Source organism: Platalea leucorodia (genome assembly GCF_965183815.1).
Source record: "Platalea leucorodia genome assembly, chromosome: 5".
Lineage (NCBI taxonomy): Eukaryota > Metazoa > Chordata > Aves > Pelecaniformes > Threskiornithidae > Platalea > Platalea leucorodia.
In genome coordinates, this window is record NC_138827.1 from 84,061,040 (window position 1) to 84,082,439 (window position 21,400).

General features: G+C 53.9%; 1 protein-coding gene across 3 annotated transcripts in view; it reads right to left on the minus strand.

Annotated features, from left to right (window-relative positions):
* Positions 1-309: 309 nt before the first annotated feature.
* The window catches only part of SLC4A3 (solute carrier family 4 member 3), a 34,612-nt gene continuing 13,521 nt past the window's right edge, over positions 310-21,400 (minus strand). For 2 of the 3 annotated variants that reach the window (XM_082314611.1, XM_082314613.1), the window contains 17 exons: positions 16,766-16,917; positions 15,952-16,132; positions 15,264-15,399; positions 14,986-15,160; positions 14,472-14,571; positions 12,509-12,693; positions 10,192-10,405; positions 9,662-9,883; positions 9,183-9,331; positions 7,562-7,756; positions 6,908-7,114; positions 6,202-6,291; positions 4,451-4,617; positions 3,795-4,048; positions 3,290-3,459; positions 2,637-2,810; positions 310-2,021 (listed from right to left, as the gene is read on the minus strand). In XM_082314611.1, coding sequence (XP_082170737.1) covers positions 1,944-2,021; positions 2,637-2,810; positions 3,290-3,459; positions 3,795-4,048; positions 4,451-4,617; positions 6,202-6,291; positions 6,908-7,114; positions 7,562-7,756; positions 9,183-9,331; positions 9,662-9,883; positions 10,192-10,405; positions 12,509-12,693; positions 14,472-14,571; positions 14,986-15,160; positions 15,264-15,399; positions 15,952-16,132; positions 16,766-16,917 — 2,849 coding nt within the window. In that variant the 3' untranslated portion in view covers positions 310-1,943. The remainder of the gene's footprint in view (positions 2,022-2,636; positions 2,811-3,289; positions 3,460-3,794; positions 4,049-4,450; positions 4,618-6,201; positions 6,292-6,907; positions 7,115-7,561; positions 7,757-9,182; positions 9,332-9,661; positions 9,884-10,191; positions 10,406-12,508; positions 12,694-14,471; positions 14,572-14,985; positions 15,161-15,263; positions 15,400-15,951; positions 16,133-16,765; positions 16,918-21,400) is intronic. The other variant, XM_082314612.1, reaches the window with a different exon arrangement.

Genomic DNA, 21,400 nt, shown 5'->3' on the forward strand with positions numbered 1-21,400 from the left:
CCTGTTTCCAGCAGCCAGCATGGGGGCTCCAGCTGGGCCCACAGTAACCAGCCTGCTTGGTGATGGTGGTGGAGAGCCCACCTCCGTGCTGGTAGGGGTGACAAGGTGACAGTCCCCGCTCCAACTGGGGCTTGCTCCCTCGCTGGCTGCTGTTGTGGGCAAGAAACAGTTTTGTGTCGTGGAATTTCAATCAATTTATTTTATTGCCAATGAACAAACAAAAGCGGAGAGTCAGACGCGGTTCCTGTGAAGAGTTTATTGGTGTAGCTGTTTCCACTACAGTCAGAGGAGTCACAATGCACAGCGACAACGGGCCTCCTACACTACACGGGGAGGACAGGACACACACGGCCACAGACACACAGAGACACTCGTCTCTCTGCCCCAGGCCCTGCGGGGGGCCAAGCTGTGGGGCAGGAACCTGCCGTGGGGCAAGGTTTCTCTCTCTGGTGGGATATTTCTGCGGCCTCCTGGGGAAGGCATCGGACCCTCCCGGTAATGAAGCACCCACCATCTCTCGCAGGAGCCAGGCTGATAAGTGGGAACCGGGGCAGCGGCTTGTCCCAAATCCAATGGTGAAGCGAGCATCCCAGCCTCCTCCACAAGGCCGCTCCGGCTCTGACAACAGGGAGAGGCTGGGGTGCCCATCTCCTCTGGCACCACCCTCAGAGCCGCCGTGGGCAGCAAGGGCACCACCAGCAGTTTCTGAGGCAGCTCTGAACAGGGGCTGCTGGCCTGGGGAGACCCCAGCGGACAGCCCTGCCAGGCAGAAAGGTGTTCGGAGCTGCCCAGAGGTGACAGGGGCTGAGTGCTGGGCACGCTGAATGCTGCTCCTTCCCACTTGGAGGGCACCCCTGGACATGAAAGGTCACCCTGATATGGCAGCAGAGTTGGGGCTGGGGGTTTCAGTGACTTCCTTGTAGGGCTGCAGGGAGGCAGACCCAGCGGATCACTGCACAGGGAAAGGGAGGGAACCCAAAGGACTGTTTTGAGCTCCAGCACTACGTCTCCTGTATAGCTTCTTAAATATGGTTTGTTCTCAGGGACAGGAACCTGGGGATCAGGAACTGGGATGCAGCCCTGTGATGAGGTTTTTACCCCTGCAACCTTTGTGAAGGTGCAGAATGGCACAGGACTCCTCTTAGTACCCACAAGAGGGCAGGCACTCGAGGCTTCAGGATACCTGCTTGTCCCCAGCCTCCCCTCCCTGTGCGGTTTTCCTTTGGGAAGAGGGTTGGGAAAATTGAAAGCAAACAGCCTCCCCCACGCTGAGCAAGAGCTGAAAACAGTCCTGTGGGAGGGTGACTGGACAGATGATGGTCTGGAGGACAGGGCCAGGGTGCTGGTCCCTCCTTGCCCATCTGCCAGGCTGCAGCAGCCCCGTGGGCCAGGGGCTGTGGCACAGGCCCAGCGTGAGCACTCCTGGAAGGGGGCAGAGGGAGCAGGAGCAAGGCATCCGCCAGCCAAGCAAGGAGGCTGCTGGCCTGGGAGAAGCCCACTGGCCATCCGCAGGCAGCATCCAGCCCATCCTGTGACTGCCCGGTGGCACGTGGTTCTGAGACACCCAAGCTTCATGGTCGTGGAGGGGGACAGAGTGGCACCAGCTGGCATGGCTCCCGTTCATCACCTGGAGACCAGGCACAGGCTGCCTCCAGCAGGGAGGGGGCAGACCCCTGACCCACGGGCACTCAGGACCCACGCAGCTTCGGGATGTGAGAGACATCTCTCAGCCCACCAGGTCCAAGAGGAGAGAGACTCACAGCCTCTGCTGAGCGAGCGATGGGGCAGCAGGAGCCGGGGCTGCCTGCTGCGGGGCTATGGAACAGCCATTTGTTGGTCCAGGCAAGAGATCGCGTGACTCACGGCAAGTCTCCAGTTAGTCCTTGGGAGGGACGAGCCGGCGCAAGCAGCCTGTCCCATGAGCGGGGAGGGCGGCTCCCAGCTCACACAGGCATGTGCAGCTCGTTGTACTCATCCCGGCCGTCCTCATCGAAGTTCGGTTCTGCATCCTCTGAGTCCAACTGGGGAGAGGCAGAGACCAGGCTCTGAAGGCCACAGCCACCCCCAGTGCAGGGTCAAGCCTGGCCCGGAGGGATCAGCACGCAGAGAGCCAGGCAGTTGGGCTGTGCTGGGAAGAGCAAAGCTCTTGCTCCTGCAGGCTGCTCTCCAACAGCAGCTCAGGATGTTGGCAGCAGCAGAGGAGCTGCCAGCACTCAAGGAGTTGCCGGCACCCTGGCACTGTGGTTACGTGCTCCTGTGCCAAGCAGCCACAGGCTCTGGTGTGCTGCTGGGCTGTCCTTGCTGCTGTCTCAGTGGGGAAATGGGGTGTCTCTTGATGAATGAGCCACAAATGGGGAGGAGGATGGAAGACGAAACCCTTATTCCAAGCCTCTGCGTGGAAGGATCCTCTGTCTCCTTGCCCTAGGGTGCCCATCCATCCCACACTGCACTCCCAGGGCTACAAGCTCTGAGGAAGCCATCCACCCACCTATCGCTGTTGAACAAAGACCCCCAGACAACAGAAGGGAAAGCCAAGGCTTGGCCGGCCCAGGATCTCCCAGCCTTTCAGTCTGCCAAATCTCCTCAACCTCACTCCAGTGTTGCAAGCTAGACTGTGAAGACAGTTATCTGCTTACCGCTTTGAGCTCCCTGTCGTGGAAGAAGTGGGGCAGCACGAAGCGTCGCAATGGCACTGTCATGATCAGGACAAAGGGGAAGGCCAGGGATGCCACCGTAGATTTCACCACCCAGAGCAGCACAATGCAGGCCAGTTGAATGCAGGTGAAGAGATTCATTCTCCAGGTCTTCACCTAGGGAGGTAAATCCAGTCTAAGAACACATTATCCTTCCACACAGATTAATGAAGACCCAACTGGCATAACATAACCCTTCTGCATAGCATAGTACAGTAACGCAATGCTGCTGCACACTCTACCTGCCTGTACTCTACAGCAAGGCAGAACTCCATAACACAGCCTCTGTGCAACCTAGCAGCACACCCACCTGGCAGTGCAGTGTCCCTAACACCCGCTCAAGCAATGCATCACTCCTATAAACTGTCTGTCTGTACAATATCCTGGCAATATGCTCCCGTGTGCAGCCTATCAGCATGCTATCCTAGCGTTCCATCGCCCCTGTGCATGGCTTGCACTTACTTCTTGGCACAAACTTGCAGCCAAGGGGGGTCACCAAGCCAAGCATTACTCTAGCAAAGCACCATCCTCCCCTCACCTGCCTCTTCTTCCTCTGCTCCTCATTACCTGGTTCCTCGCAACCTGCCTTCGCTCACCTTGACAACATAGATGTGGTCAGGGTGGTGCTTGGATGGCATGAAGATCAGGAGCAGCCGCTCATAGAGCTGGATACCAGTGAGCGACGTAACCCCCATGTAGAGGAAGATGCCGAAGAGCACAGCCAGCGGGATCTGCCGCAGCATGTTCCCCATCACAATGGACAGACCTGCACAGACAGAGCTCAGGGCATGGTGTGCCCCACACCCACACCAGCCCCTCCGCAAGGCACCTCGGCCTCCCTCCCTCTCCCGCCTCCTCCCTGTCTGTCCCAGGGTGCAAGGGAAAGGAAGCTCAAGCGGGGTCTAGCTGGAAGGGCTGCAGAGATGGACTGACCATGGGGGGGTACCAAAGCCTGCCAGAGGAGAGCTGAGTGTAGGTGGGGGCAGTCCTGCAGCAAGTGGGCAGAGCGCAGGCTGCCCCATGGGGCAGGGATGCTGCCAGGAGATTCAAGTGGTCGACCCTGATCTCCCCCCTCACTCCTTCACCCGAGCAGAGGCTCACCAACGAGGGCAGCAATAAGCACTCCGGTCACACGCTGCTCCTTCACCTCCTCAATCTTGGGCTTCTCTCCTGGTGCGATGGCCTTGCTCATGACCGTCAGGGCATTGACGTGGGTGACAGAGCGCACCGTCGCTGCCGTCAGCCAGGGCAGCCCAAAGAGTGCGCAAAGGCCCCCCATAGTGCCAATGAGCAGCAGGTCCAGGTGGAAGCCAGAGCCTTTCAGCAGCTTCCTCTCCTTCTTGCTTACAATCAGCCTGGGAGGAAAAAGAGCCCAGGTCAGTGCTGAGCCCAGGTCAGTGCCAGGCCCAGCCCAGTGCCCAGGGACAGCAGTACGGCTGGGGACAATGGTCACTGGAGAGAGCGCACATGGGGACAACAAGGAGATGGCTGAAGAGAGGGACGGTGGCTGTCAACCTCAGGTTAGAGGTTTCCTCCTGTGCTTGGCTGAGGCAGGTCTCCACCACACTGTATGCCAGGAGGGGAGCCAAGAGACGATGGGAGAACTCAAGAAGGTAGAGCCTGAAATGGCCAGGATCGTGCCCTTGCTGTCCTGCTGGGATGCCAAGCGCATCTCCAGACGAATGGCACCAGCACCCATCCCGGCTTTGTCTGCCCAGGGGTTGGTGATGGTTGGCGTTGGAAGGGGAGGTACTCACGTAGTGATCTGTGTCTCCATGAAGATAAGAATGAAGACCAGGAGGGCAGGGATGGCAGAGGCAAACATCATCCACATTGGAAAGGTCCCACTGCTGCCCATGGGGTGAATGAACCAGCCACGCTTGTGAGGAGATGTGACCGACAGGCCAGAGGGGACATTCAGCTTCTGGGGGTGTAGCCGCAAAACCCAGCAGTTACTCATCGATACACACGTGCCCACAGCCTCACACCAGACCAGCCTTGATCCTCCTGGTCTCCCTGGTCTGAATGCCTCAGATGATGGGACAGCCACCCTGACCCGAGCAGGACTTTCTCATGGATAATCCCCTTCGGTGCAAAAAATTCCATGTCCCCTAACACAGGCCTGTCTCATTTCCTTTCAGCTACTGGAATTCCCTTGGTTTTTGTCCAAGAGACCAAGGAAATATCTTCCCTCAGGAACCCCACCCCCATGTCAGTGGTTGCAGACCATGGTTAAAATGCTCTTTGACCTCTGCTTGGACAAATCAAGTGTCCTGAACTGCCTACCCTTCTCTGAGGTGGCTTTCCAGACTTTACAAGCCTCTTCTGAGACATTTTTCAGTATTGTTTTTGCAGTGTGGACCCCAGAAGTGGCCACATTCTCTGGAAATGACCTCACTCTGATCACGTTCAGAGGGAATATCATGTTTGTGCTCTCATCAGAGACCACACAGATTCCTAGCTGTACATCGTCCCGACCCTGTGTTCACCAGCATTTGAACTCTCGGCTCTGCGCTGTTCTACAGCAGTTCTTGCTATCTGCCTGCGTGAGCACTGCAGGGAAAGTTTATGATTTGCATTTATGTTAATCAGCATAAGTATGAATAATATTCCTGGAATGCTTGTACTTGAGCTAAGCTGTGTAACTAAGTACCATTTTCTCAGAAAGCTTTGTACATATGCTGAGTTAATACTGAAATGATAATGCTTTTGATATTAATTGTAGAAGTGTAGAAGGGTATGAAAAGGATGTAACAAAGTGCATGATTTTACTAATGTCTGATAAAACCAGATTTTTCATTGAAATTTAAATGCATAAAAATGCATTTGGATTCCGTTAAGCCTTGGGCTGTCTTGATAAAAAGCCTGCATGCTGAACAGGAACTACCTTTCACCTTCTCCCCAATGTTAGTTGAAAAAAAAATACCGAAACAAAGATATAACTACACATCTACTAAAAAAGGGGGAAAAAAAGGAAAGCCATGAGATGGGTCGGTTTGATAACATTTAAGTTTGTGCATAAACTCGGAAAGAGATCATTGTGTTTGAGATAAAGTGATCAAAATATTTAGTAGCCTATCATCAAGGAGAGTATATATTAAGTATCATGACAAGTACCCCACTGAAACCACTCTATATGCCACCCCCATTAGTGTGCATAACCAGTTTATGTCTTGTTGATTGACAGCAAGTTTTTAGAGTTGCAAACAAGGAATTAATTGCACTGAATCTCTCCGGTCCCCTAAAGCCTCCCCTACTAACAGCTGGAATACCAGAGGGATACCGGGGCACTCCAGCCCCTGTAGCTCTGGTCTCAGTCTCGGCAAGACCCTTGGAGCTTCCCTTCAGCGCGGGAGTGAGGACGAGGGGAGCGTCTCTGTTTGCTTTGCGCTCTTATGACTAAAGAGGCAGGAAATACAAATCCCCCGTTGCACAAGAGCAGGCCGCAGTGCCGCAGGGATCGCTGCTGGGCTGCAGGAGGGGCTCCAAGAGCAGCGCTGGCACCTACCTGCGTGTATGTGTCAGTGATGGTGTAATCCACCAGCACCATGACCAGGATCGAGATAGGGATCCCGAAGTCTCCGATGATCCGCCGAGCCTGCAGAACAAACACCCTTGCTGGCAAAGGGTACGGGCCGGCCCCGTGCACCCACCCTGCTACAGGGAGCCTGCAGCAAAGCAAAGCCCCAGATGGGGCCAAGCACCACTGCAAACCTGAGCACTGCTGATGAGCAGGGCGAGGGAACCCAGCCCTGACCCAAGGGGCTGCGCATCCCACTGCCCACATAACACACAGTCCTCCAGCCACTCCTAAGTGACTGGGTAATTGCTCCTACTGCCCTATTCGGATGGTGCTCCAGGTATTACACAGATGCCCTGCATCTACAGAGATGTCCAAAGGGAACAAGGTGTAAGCTCCTCCTCCTATATTCTAGTTTAACAGACTCGTATCCAGCCAAAGGAGCATTCCCAAGGTCCAGAGGGCTTTTCAGCAAAGCTCACTGGAGCAGGACAGTGCAGATACCATCATCAACAGCCAGCTCTGGTCTGCAGCCCAGGTCAGGCTGCCATCCCTTCTGCATGGCATTTAAGGGATTGCTGGTGTTTCTTTGGGGGGCTGTCCAAACGCTCTGGAGAACAAATGTCTGTAGCAAGAAGCATTATCTGTTTGGCACGTCCCTTTTCCTTAACATCTGGGTCCACAAAGTTCTCACCTTTCCTCCTAAGAAACGGCTGTTCTTGAACTTGCGCATAAAGAAGGCAATGAAGAAGGTGCCTAGCATGAGGATGAGGGAGAGGAGAGCAGTGTTGGGCTGCATCCTGATTCCCAATGACATCGCATCCGCAGAGAGCATGCTGGCATTCAGGCCGCTCTGCACGCTCGGTGGGTAGAACTTCAGCAGAGGATGTTCTGCAAACACCTGGGCAGGTGAGAGAAGCAGCAGGCACTGTCACCGCAAGGAGGGGCAGGGGGCACTGTCACTACTGGGGGCAGGGGGAAGCGGAGGTGTCCTGCTCTGTGGAGAGGTGAGGGTGGTAGATGGTGGGCGCGGACAATCCCAGCATCCGTCACCTCGCCTCGCAACCTACCCAGCTGGAGAGGGCTGGGGAGAGAAAAGTGGCCCCTCTTTAATGCCTCCTGCAGGAAGAGAAGGGGAGACAGATGTTAGGGCTCATCCTGCCAGCCTCTGTGGTGGCACAGGGGCCAGCTGGGCTGGGGCATGAGAGGCCAGCAAAGAACTGCTCTGCAGAATGCCTAGGACAGCTGTGGCTGAGCTGGCCCTGTTCCCCTGCCTCCTGTACGCTAAAGCAACAGGTTCCTGGGGGATCGAGAGGTGCGGCAGCCCATCTCCCTGGGGAAGGTTCACCTTGTATAGTTTGTAGAAGGTCTCGTAGATAAAGATGAGGGAGATGAGGAAAGCAAAGATCTCCTGGGTGAAGGGCGAGATGTAGCGCACCAAGAAGCTTCCCTCAGCAGCCACGATAATGAAGATGAAGACAATAAGCCACAAACCAATCCACACTCTGCCTGTCAGGTACTCAATGCCTTGTGTCTGGCAGAACTGAAAGGGAAAGGGGATGGAGTTACTCATGGCTCCTCAGGCTGCCTCCCACATCTGCTCCCCATTAAGATCAAAGACTCTCCTGGAAAAAAGCATCTACATCTGCTCAGGCATCCAGCACAGAGACAGTGAATTCAGGGCTGGAGTCACAGGTAAAGTTACAGACTTTGCATTAACACCAGCCAGCTCACACCAAGCAGGTCTTTACTGCTTGTCTTTGTAACAGTACCTCCTTCACTCTCTGCTGAAGCCATCCCATGCATGACGCTCCCCATCCCACCCATATGGAGGTGGAATTCAAACACAGCTCTCCACTGCTCCATGCACTCAACAGCACAAGCCTGTTCCCCGCAAAGGAGAGCCTGAGCTGCTTGCTACGTCCCGATGCATAAAGGCTACGTTAGCTGGGGCATGATCCCAGCCAGCGCCTTGCGTACACACACAGCGCACGCAAGAACAGAACCACAGAACAGACCATCTCCACTGCCTCTGCTCATCCACACACAGCAACACCAACCACTTCCAGCACAAACTACATCCCTCCCTTTGCAGCCTTCCTCAGTACCACCACAGACAGTGCCCTCACACAGGGCAGAGGTACACCTTTGTACACAATGACTGGGCAAAGCAAAAGCCGTCAGTGAGAAGTGCGGCCACAGGAGAGCAGAGAAATTCCCACTGTGCAATGGCATCACCAGCTCCAAACTCTTCACACACCAAGGTGAAAATCTAGCTGTAGGAAAAACCATGCTTTAAAAGCCCAGACATGCTAGGAGTCAGAAAAAAGGAGAAGGATTAGACCCACTGCTTGGAGGTACAGTGACACAGGGATGCTTTTAACAGTGAAGAGGTCATGCTACTTGAGAAAGAAGCATGTCCACCCCCGCTGGCCAGGATATCTCTGCACACGCCCTTGGGCTCATCCTGAGAGGTGGGAGTAATGTACATGGGACATCCCAGATGGGTGGTACACTGAACACTGGTGGATTCCCATACGAGGAAACCTGGACACAGGTAAAAGTTGTGAAATGGTCTTCAAAGGAAGCCCCAAGAACAAGAAGGTATTAAGGACCAGTATGTTAGGATGCAGCTACAAGTGCTCATTGCGCCAGGATGGGCTGCAGTGCAGGGCTGGGGGACAATGCTCCCCTCACAGTCAGCAGGTAGAGAAGGGCTGTTATCAGTGTCACACCTCAAGGGGGTCAGCCCACGGGATACAGCAACAGGAGGCAGAAGTCCCTATGGCGTGACCTGCAAAGGGTCAGCAGAGCCAGGGCCAGCCCTGGCTGAGCTGAGGGCAGCCTGGCAGGACCCAAGGAGTCCACACCACCAAAGACCCTTTGGAGAACTGAGAAATACCGGCTGCCTTCTCCAGTGCAAGGGCAGAGCAAGCAGGTGCCAAGCATGGACACTGCCTCACATGTACCTTGTAAAAAGCTTCTTCAAACACCAGCAGAGGCCCTGAGAAGCCAATGACCAGGAGCGGCTGGGCTCCGAGCAGGGAGAAGAGGATCCCTAAAACCGAGGTGGAGATTATCAGCTCGGAGACCCCCATGAGACCCTCGGTTTTCTCTCCTGGGAAAGAGAACAACGTGTGAGTGTTATAGCCCAGACACAGGCACCATCACCACAGGCAGACAGGCTGCAGACACAGCTCCAGACGGAGGAGGCAGGTCCCCGTCCCATCAGTCAGAGGTCCCCTGCGTTGGGCAGGGAGCACAGAGGGAGCCCGGGGAGCCGAGGCTGGAGAGGCCAAGCGGCAGGGAGGGGACAAGGCAGCAGCCGAGGCGCAGCGCTGCCGCTCTCCCCGAGCGAGCAGCACCAAGGCCCACCCCAGCACAGCATCACACAGACACAGCCAGTGTCCCAGCGTGCAAAGAGCAGACCAGAAAGCAGGCCCATTACCTAGGAGTCCCCCGAAGGTGATGGCAGGAGAGAGAGCAGCAAAGTAGATGAAGAGAACGGCCGCGAGACACTGGCTGTGCAAGGCGTCTCTGATGTCACTGAGGTATTTGGGGTACCTGCGCTTTATGTCCCGAACCAGACCTCCAAAAAATATCCCGGTCCGCTTCAAAGGGTCGTCCTCAGCTTCCTCCTCTTCTTCCTCAGCTTTCACTTCACACAGCTCTGGGGATGTACAGAGAGCAGGGCTTGAGCAGGGGAACGCAGGTCCACCCTTGGGCTGTCCCTCTCCCCCGTACCCCATGGAGACCTTCCTCCAGCAGCGCTAACCTGGAGGGCCCCCTGCGACTGCACATCCCACTGCCTCCAGCTGCCCCCAGCCACTGCCCTGCCTCCCCTTGCCCTGCTCCCCGCTGCCCACCGCAGGAGCCAGGCCCTGCTCACCCCTCTGCTGGGCTCTGTGAGGGGAGGGCCCACAGGGGCATGCTGGGCACTAGGCACAAACTCTTTTGCCCAAATGTGAATGGAGAGACCTTTGGCTTCCTGGACAGCCCCCTCCTTCATGGACTTCTGCTCCCTCTCCTTCCTCTTCCTCAGCAGCAACTTCTGGAAGGTGGCAATGGATTTGAGCAAGTCTTTCCCCTCCACCTCTGATGGGGGGATGACAATGCTGCAGTCCAAGAACTCGTTGATTGCGTTGAGAAGGTCTTGACGGTCATCTGCCATGTATGCAGCCTCATGGAAGTGCTGAGAGGAGCAGGGAAAAAGAGAGAGGGAGAAGGCTCAGACCAAGACTGCATCCAGCTACCTACAGCCTGGACACACAATGCTTGCTGTGACCATACAGTAACATCCCGCTCCCTCGACCCACTACTTGTTTCACTATGGCCACTCTGTGACCCACACTCCTGAATCCCTCCTACCTGTCCTTCTACCCAATGCCCCTCACTTAATCCCATGTCTCTCCTCCCTTCCCCATCCGTCCTTTCCAGTGACCTCCTTGCTCCTGCTTTTCTCCCCCAAGCCCCACTGCTCTTGCCCAAGATCATGCTCCTGCAGCATCTCTGCCAGCTGCATGCTCTGCCAGACCACAGGGTGCCTCTCATGGGACCTCTCCATCAATCAAAACAGATCTGTGCCTCCCAGCTAGCCTGGTGCCTCTCATTCCCTAGGCTAGATGTTACACCTGGCCATCCTGTGCCTCTCTCCATACCAGAGCGCTGTGGCTGCATCAGGCCGAGATCCTTCTCCTTACAAGCTCTGCATGCCATTGCTCGGTCCTGCAGGGCTCTTGTTCAGAGCCCAGCTCAGAGATGGACCAGAAGCCAGGCACCACAGAGATGAAAGACTTTCCCTGTCCCTGCAGCTCAAAATTAGGACTCTGCAACAGACCGATGTCCTTCTAGTCTGGTCTTAGGTTCGTTCTGAGGGACAAGCTGGTGGAGCCCTAAAGCACCACAGATAAAGCACAAGAACCAGGACCCGAGCAGGGAGCGTAAGAGACTCTTGGAAGTCTCCACATGGGAGAGGGAGGGAAAATAGGAGTCTACAGCATGAGGAAGCCATGCAAGGGAAACCAGGCAGAAAAGGGGAGATACTCCTGACAGCAAGGGCAAGATGACAAGGAAGGACTCCAAGGAGACCACGAGGGGACAACACTACTGCAGATAGGCAGGGAGGTGCTGGCAAATGGGCGGAAGTGCTGCATTGGCTCTGGAACGTGCCTGCAGAGAAAGGGCTGGAGGAATATGAACAAGTCAACAGCCTGTAAAGCAGGTAGGGGACAGCTAAGGTCCCTGCAGCACACAGACTCCCTGGAGCCACAGCTTCAAACTGTAAATGATACCGTACTCTCTTCATGGCGCCAGCCACTGTGTAACCTTGCTACGGCCAGTCCCGGCTGTGGCAGCTGGCTCCCCTCTTCCAGCAACAGAGGAGCAGAGGCTCCAACGGGCGAGATCAGCCCACAAATGCAGGGCTGAAGCTGAAATATGGCACCTCACCTAGCTAAAAACATGGTCTCAGCTGAGCCCTGTGCAACTCCTGGGAAGGGATCTTTCAGCTGGGAGCCCTTGTTGCCCACAACCCACCTGCTCTGAGTGGACCTTTTGTCCCCAGTTCAGGGAGAGTTGTGCACTGGTGGCAGGACAGGCAGGTTTGTTACTTGGTTATAGTTACATGGCACCAGCCAGGAGGACCCTGTGAACTTCTGATTCTCCTGTCCTGGATTTATGCAGCAGATGTTCAGATTGTCTTTTCTTTGCCTCTAATTCCTTACCAGGATAATGAAATTTAACTTTCCTGCCATCCAGCCAGATGGAGGACTTCTAGCAGTACACATGCTTGGCATAAACACCTTCCTGCCTCCTCATCTCTCCTCCTGCATGGATGTGCTCCTCTGCATGGATGCCCCAGCCACGGGACTCAGCTAGAAAGCTTCATCCAAACACCTGACAACAGTCCCCAGGGGGTCTTTTTCTCAGTGTGGCCTGGACCAGGCGTTATGGTCACAGTCCCCGTTCAGCCTCCCCTCCCCTCTGTGAAACATCAACTGAACACAACTCCTCTAACCTTGGGCAGTCCTTTGCTCCTGCTTTTACGTACAGCCCCTTTCTTCACCCAGCCTAGCACTCTCTGTCCCAGCCAAGCATCTCTCCTACTCTTGCCTCCGTAATGGAGCATCCTACCTTGGTCGAGCCAGGCTGCTCTTAAAAATTGCAGGTGCTCACGCCTGCCTGCCCCATCTGGGCCTTTGCACAGCATCTCTCAGCACTCTCGTCCCAGGGCTGACCTGAGGAGCTACCGAAGCTCCCTCGCCTGTGCCAGCATCACCGCCCGTCAGCTCCTCACCTTGTCGGACATGAGGGTGGAGATTGAGCGGCCAATTTCATGGTAGTCCATGTTGGCCTGGCTCGGTCCCAGCAGCACAAAGATGAATCTGACAGGAATCGGGACCTCTAAGACAGATTCCAGGAAGACGGCCTCATTTAGTCGGACAAAGGCCATAGTTGGCTGCTCCAGGAACTGCACGCAACCTACCAGGAGGCAATGTTTTGAGCAGAGTTAATCATCAGGGTGAGCTGTACTAGGCTGCCTTTAACAGTGGAAACAGGGATTTTGGGGGTTCCCACGAGCCCTGCAGTCCTGTACTCGTCTCCAGACCACTGACACAGCATTGAGCTTCATGCTGAGGACTGCTCTAAGTCCGCCGTTCACTGATCATTCCCAAGCAGTGCTACTTTCTTTAGCTTCCCAGTTAGCCCACTCTTAATCTCCGACAGATGGGCTCTACTTACACAATAAGGGGCTAATTTTAAACCAGAAGGTTGGTTTCCGCTAAGCCACTGCCTTATGGAAGGAAGTCTCTTACATGTTACTTTTATCAAACAAACTTCTAATCTCATCAAAGAATGAAATCAGGTTTGCTTGACATGACCTATTTCCCATAAACCTCACTGCTTGGCAATAATTACATTCTTATCCTTTAGCTCTTTATTAATTGAATCCCATATTAGCTCTGCCATTATGTTGGCTGGGAAGGATGTCAGGTTAAACAACCTATGGGTACTGGATCACTGTACTTCCCTTCTTGAGCACTGATGCTATGAGCTTTCTTCTGTTTTTCTCGTATGTTCCCTGTATTCCTAGACATTTTTTTTTTCAGACGAAAATGAGCCAGTTCTCTAAAGACTCATAGGTGCGAACTGCACAGTTTGTTTTACAATGTCTGCATCTCATCAATGCTTGGCAGCCTCCTCGGTTCCTAACAGATTGGGAAATACTCCCGCATCCTCCGGCACACCAGCCACTTCCTTCCCATATCGAACACAAATGTTTATTGAATACTTGTATTTCTCTGGCATTATTACTGATCTTTCTGCCATCTGCATCCAGCAAAGAGCTGTGTTCTGTGTTAGACTGGCAAATCTGGGCCATCTGAGCGGCCAAGTGGATCCCAAGACACAGTCTTACCTCAGAAATGGCCAGTGTTTAGTTATCTGAGTATTCAAAATGTGTTTATGAAGCTGATTTGGACTCATTGTGGTTAAGCATCAGCTTGGTTGAGCTGCCAAGCCTCTCTGCCTGAGCTTTTCATCTACTGGATAGGCAACGACATTTACTTTGCTTGTAGTATAGCTACGTTTGCTGAGATGTTAATGCCAGCAAAGTGCTGAGAAGGACTACTCTTGTGATCAGAAGGCACCAAGCCCACTGATGCTCGAGCCTGCCTGCTCACAGCCCTCTTGTACAGAGAAATAAATATCTCCTGGCAGCGCTATGACCAATACCCAAGACCTTGCCACCCGCGAGGCCCTGCTTCCATAAACTCAAAGCTCCCTGGCACACACAACCAGCAACCAATACTGGCCAGGGGCAGGACCCAGCTGCTGGCGAGGTGTGAAAAGGCCAGATGGAGAGCAGTGCTGGTCAGAGTACAGCACGAGGCCCGATAGCAGTCAGTGCCTGGCCATCAGTCCCTCAGGCACCATTTACCCACTTCTGAGCTGCAAAATGGGATGTTCTGGTGAGCCTGATGGGACTTTCTCCTCTAAGCTGGGCCCCCGCTGCCAGCAGCAGTGTCCATCAATCTCTTAATTTAGGAAACAAACTACCTAGGCACCCCTTACATTTACCACAGACAAACAAAACATGCGTTGTCACCAAAGGAGAGAGCGTACAAGGCTCTCCTTTGGGAGAACATGTACAAGATGACCAAGTACCCCTCAGGAGGGAGGGCACAGACAGCTGGAGCCAGACCAGGATCTGAACTGGTCTCTTTTGGTGCCAGGGGACTCCACATGCTGCCTCTTACCCACAAGGACCACTGTGGCCTCTGCATCTTCAGGGATCTTCTCCATCAGCTTCAGGTATTTACGGTGGCCCTCAGAGTTATGGAGATGTGGGTTTTTCTGCTGGGGAAGAATACAAACAAGTAAGGATGGAGTTACTGTGCCTTGGTCTCCCTATACAGCCTTACACCCCACCGGCATATCTGCAGCCGGGCTTGCCTCGGCTGCGAGGCCGATACCCTGCTTCACAGGCAAGGCACCCTCACAGCGAACGGCCACCCTGCAAGCGCCAGGGCTGTTGCTGCCATTGCATGCTCAAGCAGACATTTGCATACAGTGTGAGGCTAAAATTAGGTCCCGAAATCCTAATGCAGTGACCTGATTTCCAGCGCTCCAGGTGATCCAGGGGAGCTCAGCCCTGGCAAGTACAAGGCCCCCCATGAAGGAGCCCAGAGGTGGGTGCCAAGGGCTGCCGCCGGCCCACAGTTGTCCCCAGGGTGTGGAAAAAGAAGCAGTAACCCCCCATGTCACCCTCACCTCCTTGCACTCGGTCTCATGGGCCTTGGGGTCGGCCATCTCAATGCGCTCTTCCCCCATGAGGGGCATGCAGGTGTCAGTGGTGTGGTTGTGGTGGTGGTTCCCCACAATAGAGTTCATGCTGGAGCTGGAGTGGTTCCTCGGGAAGAAGCCCTCCTTCTCATCATTGGGGTGGCTGAGGGGGAGAGCAGTGGCCATGAGGGGAGCTGCCTTCCGTGCTGCCTGGGGCTCGCAGACAACCCCCGAGCCCCGGCAGCCCTCGGCCACGTACCACCCACCTGTGCTTCAGCAGCAGGGCACGCAGCACGTTGGCTCGGTCCTCTGCTCTGATCTGGTCAGAGATGATCATGGTCTCCACCATGAGGTGAGCGATGCCGGGCAGTGTGGTCTGCTCCAGGTCAAGGAGGATGGCACCTGCCAGCAGGAGGGGAAGAGCCCTGCTCCTAGTGTGCAGCACTCCCCGCCGCACACTTGCTCTGGGGACACAGCCGTCCCACCAGGAGCCAGGCTTTGTTGGGGTACAGATTCTCTCAGTTGAGAAATGGCCCAAGTCCAGGTGTCCCACGTCCTCTGTGTAAACCCTTGTCCCAAGAGAACCCAAAAGCTCCAAGACACACTAGTAGCTCTGGTACCTCCCTCTCGTTTTGGTCTCCCACCCTGACCGAACTTGACCGTTCATACCAAAGATGGGTCAAAGACCTGCAGGCCCAGGCACAGCTGGGTGTCACAGCTGCCACGTGCCTGAGAGCAGCAAAGCAGAGCAAGGAACCAACACAGGCACCCTTGGGCTAATGCAAACCCTGGCAAATGGGCTGCAGGATGGTCTGTCTCTGCAGACCCTACATGGAGCCTGGACACGGACACTGTTGGAGTGTCTCCAGAGAGGGGCCAAACAGTGACAGAAGCTGTCCAGCAAAACCTGTCCTAGAGCAAGACATAAACCCTGGCCCACAGTTCCTGACTCACCATGGGCAATCGTCTTCCTGAGCTCCAACAGGCTGCGGAAGGACAGTGAAGCCACGTGGGGTTTCCCCCACCTTGCTGTGTCCTCCTCCACATCCTCCTCAAACTTGATCCAGCGGGCCGTCTCCCTCCAGTGCATCTCTTGGTTCTTATCCACCACCAGCTCGTTCAGCTCCACAAACACCTAGTGTGAATTACAGCAAGGGCGTGAGGCTTCCCCTGACGCATACAGCTCTATCAACAATACATGGAAAGCCTCATGTTTGTTCTCGAGGTACCACTTGGTCTAAAACACTACCTGAGCAAACCTGCCTTAGTGAACCAGAGGTTTGGTGAACAGAAGCAGACAGAACACATATCACCGGCAGCATGGCAGGAGCTTCCATCAGCGCATGAAGCACCAGAAAGCTCCAAGTCAGACAGCGAGGGCAGAGGAGAGAAAATCATGCAATGCTGCACCCCTCTACCAAACTGTGACCATTTTGTCCTCTGCCTGCTTCTTGGTTTCCCCTTAAATTTCCCACACTTACCAGAGATGGTGATGTTACTGTACTGCCACAACAGCACTACCATTTCTGCGACTTTTTAACATCTTTCCCAAGGTTGAAGCTTTGGGATTTTGGAGAAATCTCTGCTTTTATTGAAAAAAGTGTATTTTCAGCCCTCATGATAATGGATAAGACCTTGAAATGTCACTCCCAAGGTCATGTAAAGAATTAATTATATTGAAACCACATTTATCACTTTTTATAAAGTGCCTGTTTCTAGTCCTGATTTATGGCTTCTGAAGAAGTGTGGGAGGACAGCACATGGATACCTCATGGGGCTTTCTATCCAACTTCTTCTTCTTCTTCTTTTTCTTCACAGATGGAGTTGATGCTAATTTTTTGCTTGTCCTGGTGATCTGACTCCGAGATGGTTTTTTCATCAGATGCCTCCTCACACCAGGGTTATCTTCAAAACGGTGGCCTGAAGACATGGGAAAGGGAAAAAGAGCACCAGTGTGTCAGTGGAAACAGACTGTCTGGCAGGGAAACACATCCAAGCCCACCCTTCTCTCATTAGCTTAACGCTAGCAAAGCCCTGGCAGCTGGAGCACTCACCATCATCCTCCAGACCTTTGAAGATCCTTCCTGCCTCATCTGCCTACTTTCAGCTCTTCCAGACATCTGACAGCTAATTCCTTCAAGAAGAAGGCTTCCTCCCAGGCTGTGCATACACTGGAGCATCATTGCAAAAGCTTTTATTCATGGTACCTGAATAAGTGGGGCAGGAACCCTTCCTACACTCCCTCAACAAAAAGCAACCTGAAGCCTTGCCTGCAAAGCTCTGCACCCAGACAGCACAGGCAGGCACCCGGCTGGGGCTCATTTCTCTCACTGGAGGAAGGCCTGGTGCTCAGCAAGCATAAAGGGCAGTGAAGGGGAAGGATATTTAGCTGCCGATCTGGGAGACACAAGGAAATATCAATGACGGTTTTATTTAATTGTGCAATGAGACTGTAGGATAACAGTGCAGACCGGGGCTGGCATGGAGGCTGGGCAGTTAGCTCGGCCATCGCTGCTTCTAGATGATCCACAGTGACGCTGTAATGCCCTCTGAAAGGTCTGCATTACACAGTTTGGCTGGCTGAATCAAAGCCTCCTGAAGCCTCCAGAGAGGCTGTTGAGGCTGCATTACAGACCCACCACCGAGCTACCAGTGCTTTTAGCTAGCCAGCGCCCACAAAACCTGGCCACAATCGTGCCAGCCCCTTTTGCAATGCCAGAGAAACAGCACCTGGGCAACAGCCTGCCATGGAGAGTAGCTTCCCTGGACACTATCCAGAGACAGCAAATGTATCTTCCTCAGCAGAGACAGCCGTGGGGATGGGGAAAGCCTCAGAGCCCAGCTCCAGGCTGGCTCCCCCAGGTAGACCACGGAGTCAGGGCTTTTGCTCAGCTTCAGTCCATCAAGGCTTGCTGGCCTTGCTTGTAAGGCAAGGCCAATGTCTTCTCCCTGGGGGACCAAGGGCAGCTCTCCGTTGGCTGGGATGAACGTTCACTCTCCATGTACCTTTCTGCACTCGGCTTCAAGACTTGCAGCTCTCAGGGCATGAGAGGTAGTGAAAAGCACTGGGCTTGATGGCCAAACGGTCTCTGATGTTGCAGGAAAATATCCGTGCATCTCTGGCATAGGAAAGACACAGCCCAGCATCAGGCCAGGCATACCATAGCCTTGCTCCTTGGAAATCTGGGTCGCTAAATTAAATATAAAATGAATCAATACTGAGCCTCAGGGCATTTTCCCCCATTGGCTGCCCTGCTGATGCATGTCCTGCTGACGGCTGGACTCCTCCCTGCTCCACTTACTGCACTGCAATGTCGATAGGAGCCAATAACTGCCCACTGCTACAAACGTTTCTGGCAGCCAGGCACGTGTGGGGCTTCCTCGGACTTTTGCATGGATTTCTCAATTCCTGCATGCACGGCATGCACTTCATCACACTTGGTGTGGATTCGTGCATAAACAAACAGGTCACCAGGCAGATGATCTTGCTATCTAGCACGTTTGCTCCAATCCCTGCAGCTTCTCATTCTCCCATGCACCCTGGGACTCATTCTCACCGTGTCCCTAGAAGAACAGGGCCAGAGGACGCTCTGCCCAGCAAGACAGAGCGCTCACCCAGAGCATGGCAAGCCTCCCCCATGGCGATGCCAACCTTCCACACAGTGCTCTTCAGCAACAGCCCTAGAAAGCACACACAGGCATTCAGCCTCAGCCACCAAATGGCTGGAGGACAGACAAAATGAAAAGAGCCAAGTTTCCTGCCAGCATCTCCAGCGACTCCCACACTTGCTGACGGGGCAGGAGCCGGGGTGCTGCAGGCGCAGAGCGAGCCGGTGAAGGCACACCTCCAGAGCCCTACAGAAGAAAGGAGCAATCCACTTTGCTGCTGTCCCTTGGCAGTGCTTGTGGCCACTGAGACGCCACCTGGGGGAGACAACTCATAGGAGCAGGGTGGACACATGGGCTTAATTTTGGAAGAGGCCACTGGCTTTGGGAGTCCCAAGCAGAGCCCGGCTGAGGTGCTCCAGACTGCTCTACGGAGAGCTTTTCTCCATCCCGTCGGATCGGTGCTTCCCCCAAATGAAAGTCAAGCTCAAGTGAGCACCTAAGTCTGGGGTCCTTACTCAGGACAGGATCTTGGACTGACACCAAAGGGTGACGTGCCCAGGGCATAGCTCTGCCCTCCTTGCTTGAAGCCAAACTCCCTGGGGTGAGATGAAGCAGCCAACGACAGCTCTTGCTGTACCTCCTCTCCAGTGCTCCCCAGGAGCAGAGCATGAGACAGTGATGATGTCTGAGGACAGAGTGTGATTCCTATGGTGGCTCCACTACAACGAACTGTTATGTCACCCTCCCACACAGCATCTCCTACAGTCTCCTTCAGAAGATCTTCTTGCCACGTTGGCTTCCATCAGTCAGATTTCTTGGAATGACCAAGTTCCTTTTCTGCCAGCTTAAATCTGAAGATGACAAATACGACTTTGCACTGGTTAAAGTCTTCCCCCAGAGTGCCTGTGCTAGTCAGTCCAACTCAGCGGCCGATTGCCTTCGATTAGTGTGTTAGCTCCTGCTTGCCTCCTTTCATTGCCCTCTGTCCACAAGCAGGAAGCCCAGAAAGAAGCATCGAAGTAGCTGTACCAGTACTAGAGAGCAACTTGCTAGCCCGGCATCACAGGGATGGCGCACACTTCCCACGTACCCCAATGGTTAAGTTATAGAAAGAACAAAGAGATTAATACCCCATCTCTTGGAATATTTAAAGGTAGACTAAACAAAATGCAAATCAACATACAGTAAGTCACAACCCTACGCTGGCTTCTGGAAAAAGCTACTGCCCTGCCCAGCACCCAAGTCTCTCCTGGCTGATGCTGAGTTCAATGTGATAGGGACAGCTGGACCCCAGCTCATCCCTGCTGCCATCCAGGTGTGCCTGCACAGCACTCCCCATGCTCTGAACACTAAAAGGAGAGCAAGGAGACCAGCTCGGGTCCAACAAGGACTCTACTGGGCTTAAAAGCTGTTAATTTCCTCTGGATCTGAGTTGCTCCTGGAAGAGGTACTCCCATGGAGTAAGTAGCTGAGCAAGTGGCACTGGCTGGATGTGAGCTGGCTCTGCACAGAGCTGACTCTGGTGTCTCTCCCATCTCTGTCTCTGCCATATCTCTCCGCAGGATTAGTCCACAGTGTGGATTCATTGTGCAGAAATAACTGAGTTGACTGTACAGTACATCCCATTTCAAGCACCTGCAGTATTAGCTGTGGCAATCAATGACTGTGTTAACTGCTAGCAAGCCAAATTTCCCCACTTTATAAGTGACGTGTATCACACCTTGCAGAAGTGATCTGCCCCTTCTACCTTCCCAAGAATAGCCATCCTTTCCCAGGTGAACTTGGGGCAATTTCTCACACTTTTAATGTACAGTTTGCTCAGCTCAGGACAGCTGATGGAGCCAATTTGCTCCAGGTTTCTATTTTGAACTTTGCTGCTATTATACTGTCTATCAATTTACAGTAACAAGTAGCAGACCCAGCGAGAAGCGAATCCCCACTTGCTGGTCCCTACAGAAGCACACAGACAGACATTTCTTCCCTGAAGGCTTGTAAAGATGGACCAGCTGAGAAAGAGAACATGATGCTGGGACTGGGAGGCAGGGGACGTTAAGTGTTTTGCTTGAGATCACACAGAGAGGCTGTAGCAGAGCCAGAAGCTGAACCAAGGCATCCTGAGTCCCTGTTGCAAGCACTCTGCCTCACCACTCCTGCATGCAAAGCCGGTAAGCGGGCTAGTTCTGGGGCCACGCCACCCTCCCGTGTGCACCCCTAAAATCCCCTGAAAAATTAGACCTTGATCCAGATGAGGACATTTGGGCAGCTGTCACAGAGCTACGGATATGAACAGCGTCACTCCCAAAGTGACAAGCAAAGCCACCTTTTAACTGTGAGTGACCACCATCTGCCGAGGAAGGACCGCTTGCGCGAGGCGGGAGCGAGGCTCTGGTTTCTGCGCGGTCCCCGGGACGGCCCAGAGACCCAGCTCAAGAGATGCGTGGGTACGGAAACAGATGTGGAGAACAGAAAGACAATCTTCACTCTTGGGATTCCTATTCTTATTCCCTGCTTTTCCCACTCTCACTTCCTTCCTCTTTTCTCCCTTCCAGGCACCCTGGCCAGCCTGCCGTTAGCTAATTTCACAGCCATGCTCAAGCCTGCAGACACAGGGATTAGGTTATTTTTTCCTCCAGGCATTAGGCTACGGTGGAGAGCTGGGAACCTGATACCCACCACTGCTGTTGGATCCGCAGCTCAGCTTGAATTCCAGCAAACAGAGCAGCAGCACACTGTCACCTTGTGCCACAGATGGAAGGGGAAATGTCTCTGTCCTTATACACACCTCGGAGCAGCT